The 11,336-nt window shown below is 34.4% G+C and overlaps 1 protein-coding gene across 1 annotated transcript in view; it reads left to right on the forward strand.

Moving 5' to 3' along the window:
• The window catches only part of LOC106940118 (rho GTPase-activating protein 12-like), a gene marked incomplete at its 5' end in the record, with an annotated part of 25,492 nt that overhangs the window by 7,550 nt on the left and 6,606 nt on the right, over positions 1 to 11,336 (forward strand). Inside the window, 11 exons of the mRNA XM_015022760.1 lie at positions 1,085 to 1,165; positions 2,297 to 2,425; positions 4,204 to 4,272; positions 5,779 to 5,840; positions 6,187 to 6,268; positions 7,071 to 7,172; positions 8,203 to 8,301; positions 9,278 to 9,380; positions 9,629 to 9,748; positions 10,616 to 10,714; positions 10,813 to 10,890. Of these exons, the coding sequence (XP_014878246.1) occupies positions 1,085 to 1,165; positions 2,297 to 2,425; positions 4,204 to 4,272; positions 5,779 to 5,840; positions 6,187 to 6,268; positions 7,071 to 7,172; positions 8,203 to 8,301; positions 9,278 to 9,380; positions 9,629 to 9,748; positions 10,616 to 10,714; positions 10,813 to 10,890 (1,024 nt within the window). The remainder of the gene's footprint in view (positions 1 to 1,084; positions 1,166 to 2,296; positions 2,426 to 4,203; positions 4,273 to 5,778; positions 5,841 to 6,186; positions 6,269 to 7,070; positions 7,173 to 8,202; positions 8,302 to 9,277; positions 9,381 to 9,628; positions 9,749 to 10,615; positions 10,715 to 10,812; positions 10,891 to 11,336) is intronic.

Consider the following 11,336-nt stretch of genomic DNA (forward strand, 5'->3'; position numbering starts at 1 on the left):
AGTAAATTCGATTTAATCAAAAAAAAAACCACAAAACTTAAGTTGGAATATAAATGAAGGAACAAGAAAAAAAAAAAAAAAAAAAAAAAAAAAAAAGGTTGGAATTCTGAGAGTTAGTCGGAATTCTGGGAATAGAATCGGAATGATTAGTCTCAGTCAAAAAGTTAATCTCCGTGAAAATTCTGAGATTAAATATGAAAACAAAGTCAAAATTCTTTGGAAAAAAGTCAACATTCTGAGATTATAGTCGGAGTGTTTTTTATTTTTGTTTTCGCGGCGCTACTCCTTTTCCATAAGGACAAAGCAGAACCAGATTTAGTCCTTTTGTTTGCAGGTGAATACTACAAAAAGAAAATGTTATTTTTAATATTTAAAGTTGCTGATTTCTGCATAAAGTCTTTGAAAGTGGTTGACATTCGAACTGCACAGTTTTGTAATAAACCTAGTGATTTAATAACTCAAAATTTCTAAAACATAATTTGCAATTGAAACCAGATAATTTTATACAGTTAATAAAAACATTAATTTTCTCTCACTCTCTGGAGTTAAATCAGACCAAATTTTCTTTATTTTAACTTTGTTAGAGTCACAATTATTTCTATTTCTACCAGAAAACTTATAATCAGGTTTATAGGGTGTGTGTGAGACATTTACAAACCACAACATTTTGTTATATTTTAGTTTCCTTTGACTCTATTACAGAATGTAGAACTATTACAAGATATGATCAATGCCGGTATTAAATGATTTTGTATTATAGTGAATTGAAACTTCCTTTTTAGTTGATTTGTATAGATTTTAACTCAAGTGTGGTGCTGGAAAGGTTTTAAAGCTTACCTTGAAAGTGCTTGAAAAGTGCTGATTTACCCAGTTTTTGTGGTTATTATAGTAAATTTCCTCTTGCAGTGTAACTGATTTTTTTTATTTTATTTTATTTTTTTGCACTGGCTTGACCGTCCTGGGACAATATTACAAAACAACAAGGTTGCAAACCAGAAAACAGGAAATTATTTTCTCTTCCGTGTCTGTTTTATTATAATTTTCTTTATATATTTTATTTTTTCTTTACTTTTTGCGCTGCTAGTGGTTAAAACATGTCGATGACCAGGGAAGGCCTTATTACTACAGCGCCGACGGCTCCAGGTCAGAATGGGAGCTGCCGAAGGTAAGTCGCTGGGGAAAAAAGTAAAAAATAATAAATAAAAAAAAACAAAATAAAAAAAACGATGGAACTCCAAGATTTAACTTTGCTGACAATTTTTCTAGAGTTAAGACTTCTGTTAAATATGAATTCATTTAATAGTTTTAGTTTTCATTAATAGTTTGGTGGAAAAAGCAGGAAAAGGTGGCGACTAAATTAATGCTTTGCAGTTTGTCGGAGGAAAAAGAAAACTTGTTAGATTTTTATTTGCAGAGTGAAAAAATATTTGCTTTCTAAACTGAAATTGTTGGAAAAAATATTTTTAATGACCTTTGTTCAGTAGATGCACCGACTGATCATCGTATCTTTTTTTACATCGACTCTTCAAATGATTTAAAGTTAATTAACAAGAAGTGAGAATTTATTTTTTTAGTGTTTTATCCATTTTTAGTGCATCTGTTTGTCCAACTGTTCATCCATCCATCCATCGTCCATCCATCCATCCATCCATCCGTCCGTCCGTCTGTCCATCCGTCCATCCATCCATCCGTCCGTCCATCCATCCATCCATCTTTCTATTGATGGATGGATGCATCCTCTCATCTCTGTTCTTCTCTTCGTCCATCCATCCATCCATCCGTTCATCCATCTTTCTATTCACCAAACATCCTCTTATCTCTTCATTTTTACATCTATCCATCCTTTCATCCATCTTTCCATTCATCATTCATCCATTCATCCCTCTGTTTTTCCATCCATCCATCCATTGTTTCATCTCTTTCTGTTCATCCTCCCATCCCTTCATTTTTAAATCCATCCATCCATATGAAATATATTTTTTCTCGATCTTTCTATCCTTTCATGCGTCTTTCTGTTCATCCATCATCCTGTCATCCCTTCATTTTTCAATGTATCCATCCATTTGTCCATCTTTCTCTTCATCCATCATCCTCTCATCTCTTTGTTCTTCCATCCGTCCATCATATTTTTATTTAATACCTGAAGGTAATTCTGTCATTTCTTAGAAACTCTGGGAACAGAAAATTTACCAATTTGCTGAAAAATCTTCACATGTTTAGTTTCATTCTTTAGTATTTCAGAAGAAAAATAATTTCAGTTTGGTTTTTGTTTTTCATTTTTCCTCCTCTGCTGCAGTACAACCTGTCGCCACCTCAGCCGGCCGGAGACGGACCGAAGAGCCGCAGTTTGGACCGGAACAACGTCGAGCCCATCGTCTTGACAAAATGGAGGCACAGCGCCTACGTCCAGGAGCCGAGCGAAAAGGTCTCTGTCTTCAAAATTATAACCCAGAAACACTGTAGAGAACAAAACTTATCAAGCTTTAACACAGCCAGATCTTAGCTGCAGACTCATTCCTTTGCAGCGGCCATTAAAAAGCAGGCGGGCCCGCTCCGGTTCTGTTCGCCAACACCCGTACAAACAGCAAGTCAGTAGTCGGCCCCATTGGGGAGGAAAAGTTCCCCATTTAAACACAATCAGCTTGCATGAAGACGATCAAACAGCTACAGTGACGATTTGATCTGTTCACTGCAAAAACACAAAATATTACAAAGTATTTTTATCTAGTTTCTAGTGCAAATATCTAACTACGCCTGAAATAAGAGAAAAGTTACTTACAAGTAACTTTTTGTCAAGATATAGGAGCTTGTTTTAAGTGAATAACTCCTTGATATAAAAGTTCAATTGGTAGATTATTTCACTTATAACAAGATATTTTTCCATATGTCAAAAGTGAAATAATCTGCCATTGAAACTAGTATTTTTTTCAATAATATCAAAGAATAATTTATTTAAATTAAACTCCCACATCTTGATAAAAAGTTACTTGTAAGTTAGTTTTCTCTTATTTCAGGTGTACCAAAGTATTTTCACTAGAAACTAGACAAAAAAAAAAAATCCTTTTTGCAGTGAAATTTTCACCTTAATCATGAACACAACACTGCAAAAACACAAAATCTTTCCAGGTATTTGTGCTTAGTTTCGAGTGCAAATGTCTTAGTACGCCTGAAATAAGAGAAAACTAACTTACAAGTAACTTTTCAGTAAGATATAGGAGCATTTTTAAGTGAAAAACTCCTTGACATCGATGAAGAAGTTCTACTTCCACTGTCAGATTATGTCACTTATTACGTGGTAGAAATGTCTCGTTAGAAGTGAAATAATCTGCCGAAAGAACCTTTTCATCAATATAAAGGAATTATTGACGTAAAAAAGCTCCTGTATCTTAGTGAAAAGTTACTTACAAGTTAGATCTATCTTATTTTAAGTGCACTAAAATATTTGCACTATATTACTGCACCAAAAATACTTCAGATTTTGTGTTTTTGTAGTGTTCTTCTGCTGTTACCTGATACACACACTGCAAAAACACAAAATCTTACCCAGAATTTTTGTAAATTTAGTGGTGTGTATATTTTAGTACACTTGAATTAACTTACAAGTAACTTTGCAGCAAGATGTAGAAGCATTTTTAAGTGGCTAATTCCTTTGTAAGGTTCCGCTGGCAGATGATTTCTCTTATGGGAAAAATGAAATAATCTGCCAGTTTTCATCAACATAAAGGAATTATTGACATATGAAAGTTTCTTTAACTTGGTGAAAAGTTGCTTATTTTTTTCTTGAACTTGAAACGACAAAAATACTTGGTAGGAACTTTCTGTTTTTGCAGTGCAGGGTAAATCAAGTCAAATTAAATCAAAAGTATTTTAGTGACCCCAATGTTGCTGCAGCTCATATTAATTCAGAGTTTTTGTAGATGGTGATGTTTCAGCTGGATTAAATTTTACATGGATTCTACATGCTGGGTTGATATAAAAGTGTCTCTCTGAAAAGCATGAAGCGCTTTATTAATAATCCATTTCTGCTTTTTACTCAGAGCTTCTTCACACTCTGCAGTTTTATAATCTCACTCCTGATTACCACCAGACTCATTCAGCCGCCTCCGTCTTCTTTAGCTCACATCGTTTTCCATTAACCTGCTTTTCTTTAAACCTCGTGAATCTGCTTCTGTGTTTTGTTTTTTACTCATGTTTGTTCACTAGGAAGGTCCTCAGACCCCCAGGTCCCCCCCTCCTGACCCTGATCTGAGCCCTACGTCTCCCCCCGCCTCTGTTAGTACTCGCCACTAACCTCACGCGTCGCGTCTGCCGGCTTCAGCGGTGACATGCTTTGCAGCTTTTTGAAGAGTTCCTACACAGGAAACCTCAGGGAATATAAAAAATATTGGACATTTAAGACTTAAAAGTAAACTGGAAGGATATCCTGTGTAGGAATTGGTTTGATTCTTGTTTACAGAAATTGGTTTAATTTGATTTTTAGTTGGATATTTTGTGCAGGAATTATTTTGTTGAAAGAGATGTGTTCAATTTAATTTGCATGTTGAAATCATAATCAAAAATCTGAAATTGCTGGTCTGAATCAATTCCTAAATGGATTTCAAGAGAAATGTTTGCAGAATTCAGGATTTTATGTGAAAGCACGACACAAAGACGTTAAAATAAATACTTTGATATCTAAATATTCAGTTTGAAGATAAATATTTAGCCTAAAACTAAATATTTACCTTACTAACTAAATATTTTGCTTACAAGTCGTGGTGGCAATAAACTGAATATTTAATCTGAAGCAAATTTTTTTCAATAATTATAAATATTTAGTTTGAAGCTAACTTGATAACTAGATATTTAGCTTCAAACTAAATATTTACTTAGGAAACTAAATAACTTTGAAGCTAAATATTCAACTCTGAACTAGATATTTAGTTTGAAGCAAAAAAAAGTCTCTAATCTAAATATGTAGCTTTAAGCTAAGTATTTAACAGTAAAATTACTTAGTTTGACGCTAACTTACTAACTAAATATTTAGCTTGCTAACCTTGCTTAGGAAGCTAAATAATAAGATTGAAGCTAAATATTTAGCTATAAACTAAATAGTTTAACATGTTAGCCTCAAACTAAATAATTAGCTCTAGTTTAGAGTTAAATATTTAACTTCAAACTGCACATTTATTAGCTTCAGACTGAAAATATTTACCTTGCTAACTAAATATTTAGTTTGGAGCAAACTGTGACAAACTGCACCCCATATCTAATCTGGTAGAGGCACAATAACAAAGAGTTGCAGTGAAAAGTGATTTTTTTTCTTTACAAAGTATTGGCTGCAGGGAGTTTTAATAGAAATCCACATCGCATGTTTTTTAGTTTGTAGTTATTCTTGAAAATGGGGAGAACAAAAAATCCATTAATCATTTTTTTCTATAATTAAGTTCTGCTTTGTGTTGGTCAGTCACATAAAATCTCTAAAATACACACAAGTTGTAACGTAATGAATTAGAGGAATTAAACTTCACCAAAGCATCGTATACTGATTAGATTTTATTTATATGAATTACTTTATTTAAATCTGTATGAACATTTTGATTGGTTTTTGGACTAATCTGAGTGTCGGTGTTGCTGTGGTGGCTCGGTGCTGACTGGGTTTTGTTTTCAGAAAGCTTTTTGTTTGTGAAGGTTTTTGTTTTTCTGTGATCCAGCTGCGGGTGTCAATCAGAGCTGCATGTGGAAATGTTTAATTTTCCTCTGAAACTCTGCACCGCTGCCTGTTTTCTTCCTCTGCAGCCGTCTGAAAAGTGTGGCGTTCTGAACGTGACGAAGATCACTGAGAACGGGAAGAGAGTGCGGTGAGTAAAGACAGACGATGAGGATTTCTTTTACTTTCTTTAAAAATCCTCAAAACAAAACTGTTTCCACATTGTTGGATATTAAAATGTACTTTTCTAATTTATTTCCGCGTGCTGTAACTCAGTATTTGCAAAACTAAGAGTAAGACTGTACAATAATAATGAAGGTCATTCCAACTTATCTAAAACTAGAGACGTTCGGTCTGATTGAAGTCTGTTTTTTCCAAATAAAGCTCTGGTATTTTATGCCTAACCCCATTTTGGAAGATGTAGAAATAGATTTAACCCTATTTGTTAACTTCAGGAGTTTTAGTGTCGTTTGAATCAATCTTTGTGCATTTTGCAGGAAGAACTGGACGTCCTCTTGGACAGTCCTGCAAGGTTCATCGCTGCTGTTCGCCAAAGGACAGGGAGGCGGAACGAGCTGGGTGAGCTTTTCTTCATTTAAATTGTTTCATAATTATACAGTTATCAGACATGTCTTCAGACTTATTTGTACTGATTAATTGATAAAGTTGTGGCATCTGTATATCAAGGTTTCAGCTAACTGTTCTTTTTAGTGCAACAATATTAATTTTATGTGTATAAAGCTGTCATAGTTGACATAGGTGGTATAATGAGTTTTGACAGAATTATAAGTTGCCAAAGTTCAAATAAAACCTGAAAAACCTTCAGACAGTGACAAAGTCTGATTTTCTTATACACAGAAACATGGAGATTTATATATAAACCTTCCTATTTTGATTGAGCATTATTTTTAAAAGGCTAAATTACTGCAAAAAAAACAGAAACAAATCAGAAAATCCTGATTGAAGTAGATGATGGTGTTGACACATTTACAGTGGAGGATGTTTATCTGCATTCAGATAAATAATTTATTATTTTTCAGCCATAAATATCAAACTTTGACAGCAGAACAGTGAATTTAAACTTTAGTTTTCTCCATATTTCTCCATGTTTTCTTCATATTTTTCTGATATTACTCCATATTTTCTCCATATTTCTTCATATTTTTTCATATTTTCTCCATATTTCTTCATGTGTTCTAAATTTTTCTTGATATTTTCCTCCGTATTTATCCATATTTGTTAATATTTTCTTCATATTTCTACATATTTTCCACATATCTGTTTATATTTTCTTCATATTTCTGCGTACTTTCTCCATATTTCTTCATATTTTTTCTATATTCATTCTTATTTTCTTCATATTTATGTCTTCCCCGCCCAGTTTGGAGGCAGTCAGTCCAAACCAGAGTTCACTGTGGATCTGAGGGGAGCGTCAGTGGACTGGGCCCCAAAAGACAAGTCCAGCAAGAAGCACGTTTTAGAGGTGAAAACCCAAAATTATTCCTTCCACTTCTGAACTTTGCGTTTATTTTCATGCAGAATTAACTCATAATTACAGACACATCAGGTGAAAAAGTAAAAGATCTGAACTTTACCAGGTTTTAAAATCAGTTAAATACAATCAAAAATTTACAAAAACACACAACAGATTTCATACCAGCTGTAATTATTAGACAAAGATGAAACCAAAGCAGAAAAGTTTTATTTAATATTGTAATTTTCTAAGAAACTATTTTGGGTCTTTAGTGGCCGTGAGCCAATAATGTTTTACATCATTGCGTTGCCAGCTTTTATAGTATGATTTTTACTTAAGATGATTAAAGCCACTGAAATTTCAGAATTTAGATTTTTCCTTTGAGAATTTTGAATTTTTCTCAGAATTTTAACCATTTTATTCTCAAACGTTCGGCTTTGTCTTTCAGAATTTAGTTTTTTTCCCTCATAATTTTGACTTTTTTTCTTAGAATGTTGTCTTTAATCTAAACATTCTGATTCTAATCTCAATTTTGACTGGAATTTCAGAAATCTTATTTTAATCTGCTAATTTTAACTTTTCCCGCCTCAGAATTCAAACTTTTTTTTTAAAGATTTAAAAAAATTTTTCTCAGAATGCTGATTTTACTCTCAGAATTCTTTTTTATGCCAATTTTGACTTTTATTCCTTACAATTTAAACTTTTTATTTCAGAATTTTAACCTTTTAATCTCATATTTTAATCAGCCATGCAAAACTTTCTGAGGTTACAGTTTTATTTTTTTCTGTGGCCCTACTCCTTTTCCGTCGACTCAGGACACTTTTACTATTTCTCAATAGTATTTATTATTTGTAAAAAAAAAAATGAGGAAAAAAGAAAGTTTTAAAACTGGTTCAGATAAAAACAAACATTAAGATATTTCCAGGTAAATCAGATGTTTTGTAACGTTACAGAAAATAATCTTATGTAAGGAGTGTTTTTTAAAGTTGATTTATAAAATTAACAAACTTTTTCCCTTTTTCTTGTCTGCCGCCTGCAGCTGAAGATCCGTCAGGGCACGGAGCTGCTGCTCTGGTCTGAAAACGACACCGTGGTGAACGAGTGGCTCAGAGCTCTGCAGGAAGCCATCAGCGCACATGTGAGTGTTTGACCCCGCTGCTGCACCGTCCGTCTGCTTCACCCACAAACAAGATGGCCGCAGCCAAACGAATGCACAGAAAGAGGAAGAGTTTGAGACTGTAGATGCACGATAAGAGGAACAAATGGAAACGATTTGGTTCCTGCTGCGAACTGAACTTTATTAGATCAGATAATTCAGACCCTGCACTGCAAAAACATACATTACCAAGTAATTTTTGTTTCTAGTACAAATATCTTGATGCACTTTAAATACGACAAAACTAACTTACAAGTAACTTTTAAGCAAGATATACTATTATGTCTTGTTTTAAGTGAATTAATCTGCCAGTGGAACTTTTTCATCCATATTGAGACCTTTTTGACTTAAAACAAAACTCACTTATGTTGCTAAAAAGTTACTTGCAAATTAGTTTTGTCTTATTTCAACTGTGCTAAGATTTGAATTGTGTCTAGCAATTTGATTCTGATTTTTAGAGTTACAATTCAATTCATAAGCGATTTTTAATAGAGAAACCATTTTTTTCTGTTCAAACAGTTTTGAGATTCAGTTTTCAGACAGTGTAAACAAACATTTAATTCATACTGAATCAAATTCCATCAGTTTATATTTAAACATAAATATGTGCATAAATGCTGTAACTTAAATTACTGGCTTAGTTGCCTTTGTTTTTTTCCTTTAAATAAAAAATACAACAACTCCTAAATATTGCTGAAAAGTTACTTGTAATTTAGTTTTGTCCTATTTCAAGTGTACTAAGATTTTCAGTTTTTGGAGTGCAATTGGTTAAAAAAAAACATCATATTTTACCCTCTACTTACAAACTAAAACTCTCAAAGATGATCGTTGAATTGAAACAAAAACATCTTTAAACAACCTGAGCGTAAACTTCCTGATTTCCTGTTCAGAGAAGCCAAAGAGCAAGCAATTGGACCTTTACAGCCCCTTGTATCTCATTTCCTCCTCTGTGTTTCAGGTCTGGGAGTCCGACGAGGCCATCGAGGAGGACATGCCCGAGTCGCCCGGCGCGGAGAAACTCGACAAGGACAAAGACCAAAGACTCTCCAAGAAAGACAAAGGTCAGAGCTAAAGTTAAAGCTGAAGGCGACTGAAAGTGAAAGTCGAATATTTCTGTTTGATTCCTCTGCCCTGTTGGACCGTAAACTGGCTTTCAAGGGAAATAAATTAAAGAACAAAGTCCAAAAACTTTATGAAGCTGGAGCATGTGCCTTATCAGTTTCATTCTGAGGAAAACATTGAGACATGGGGACCAAAGTGCTGAGGCAAGGGGTGAGTTACGGTGTCTTCTCCCATTTCTCCTCCTCAGCCATGAAGCCGTCGGCCAGCGTTGAGGCCACCGACACCAAGAAGACCCGACACAAGCTGAAGAAGCTGCTGAACCGCCGGCCCACCATGCAGTCCGTCAGGGACAAGGGATACATCAAAGGTCTGCAGTCCTTCACTGTTTGGGCCGTTTTATCCATTAAACCTACTTCCTGTTTAATCATCAAACAGCTTTATTAAGGGTTCCGTCATGAAAAATCAAAACATCAACAGCACAACTTTTTTCTCTCTTTCTAATTTGGCTGTAAAAAATATTTAAGGACAATGCTATTCTGTTTTCTTATTTTTCTATGTTTTTGGTGGCAAATTGTGACTTTTTTTGGTGTTTCCAACACTGAAAACTCCTTAGCTGAGCAGACATTTGCATTTAGAAAACTACATGCAAAACATTTGATTTTTATAAAACTACAATATATAAAATAAGAGATCTGTTTGCTGAAGCTGCTTAAATGAAGACAGCTTTCTCACTTTGAGACAGAAGTAGAAATTATTTAATTTAAAACGGTTCCTACTGGTTCTAATTTAAACATATTTATGATATTTAAACAAATGCATCTTAGCATCCACACACTCTTTGTTATGGAGAAGGATTAGGGACAGTAGTAAAAAAAATGATGACTTTAATTTCAGATTCTAACTTTTTTCTTGAAATTAGGACTTTAATCTCAAAATGATCACCTCAGATTTATGACTTTAATCTCCTAATTATGACTTTAAATACATCTGTAAACACATCTGTAAGTACAGTTTAGCAAATTCATACTTATGCAGCAAATTCCTTAAAGTATAGGATGTAAAATTATGCAAAGACAAATATCCATTTAAATAAATCACAAAACGCCCCAGATCAATTTACATTCATACCCAAGATGAGTGGATTTAAAACCCAAATGCTTAAAGAACGTTTTCTGCTGACGGTTTTTGAATGAAGGGAGAGAAGTGACCCGTTTCCTGTCATTTGTTTCTTCAGATCAGGTTTTCGGCTGCAGTCTGTCCGGCTTGTGTCAGCAGGAGAACACCACGGTACCGAACTTCGTCAGGATGTGCATCGATCATGTGGAGAACAACGGTGAGTGTCGAGGTGGAACTGCAGTTTACCTGCAGGTTGTTTCCTGATAAGCTTCATAAAAGTCACTGACCCATTTTTTGTGTTTGGTTCCTCCACAGGTCTGTATGTAGACGGGCTGTATAGAGTTAGCGGGAACCTGGCGATCATACAGAAACTACGATTTGCTGTCAGTCATGGTGAGTTGCTGCGAAACACTTTGTTTGTTCTGTTAGATGTTAAACACTGCAAGTATTTTTGATCTAGTTTCTAGTGTTTATCTTAGTTCATTTTAAATAAGATCAAATTAACTAATAAGCAACTTGTCAGCAAGATATGGGAGCTTGTTTTAAGTCAGTACTTCCTTAATATTGATTAAAAAAAAAGTTCTAGTTCCACTTAATTTACAGTCAACAGTCACTGCGCCGTTACCTAGCAACCCCAGCCAAGCCCCGCCCGTTACTTAGCAACCCAGTTCTAGTTCCACTTAATTTACAGTCAACAGTCACTGCGCCGTTACCTAGCAACCCCAGCCAAGCCCCGCCCGTTACTTAGCAACCCAGTTCTAGTTCCACTGGCAGTTTATTTCACTTACAACCTGGCAGAAATGTCTTGTTATAACTGAAATCATCTGCCAGTGGAACTA

The sequence above is a fragment of the Poecilia latipinna genome, unplaced genomic scaffold, assembly GCF_001443285.1.
Source record: "Poecilia latipinna isolate Pla-1442-1.1 unplaced genomic scaffold, P_latipinna-1.0 Scaffold3097, whole genome shotgun sequence".
Lineage (NCBI taxonomy): Eukaryota > Metazoa > Chordata > Actinopteri > Cyprinodontiformes > Poeciliidae > Poecilia > Poecilia latipinna.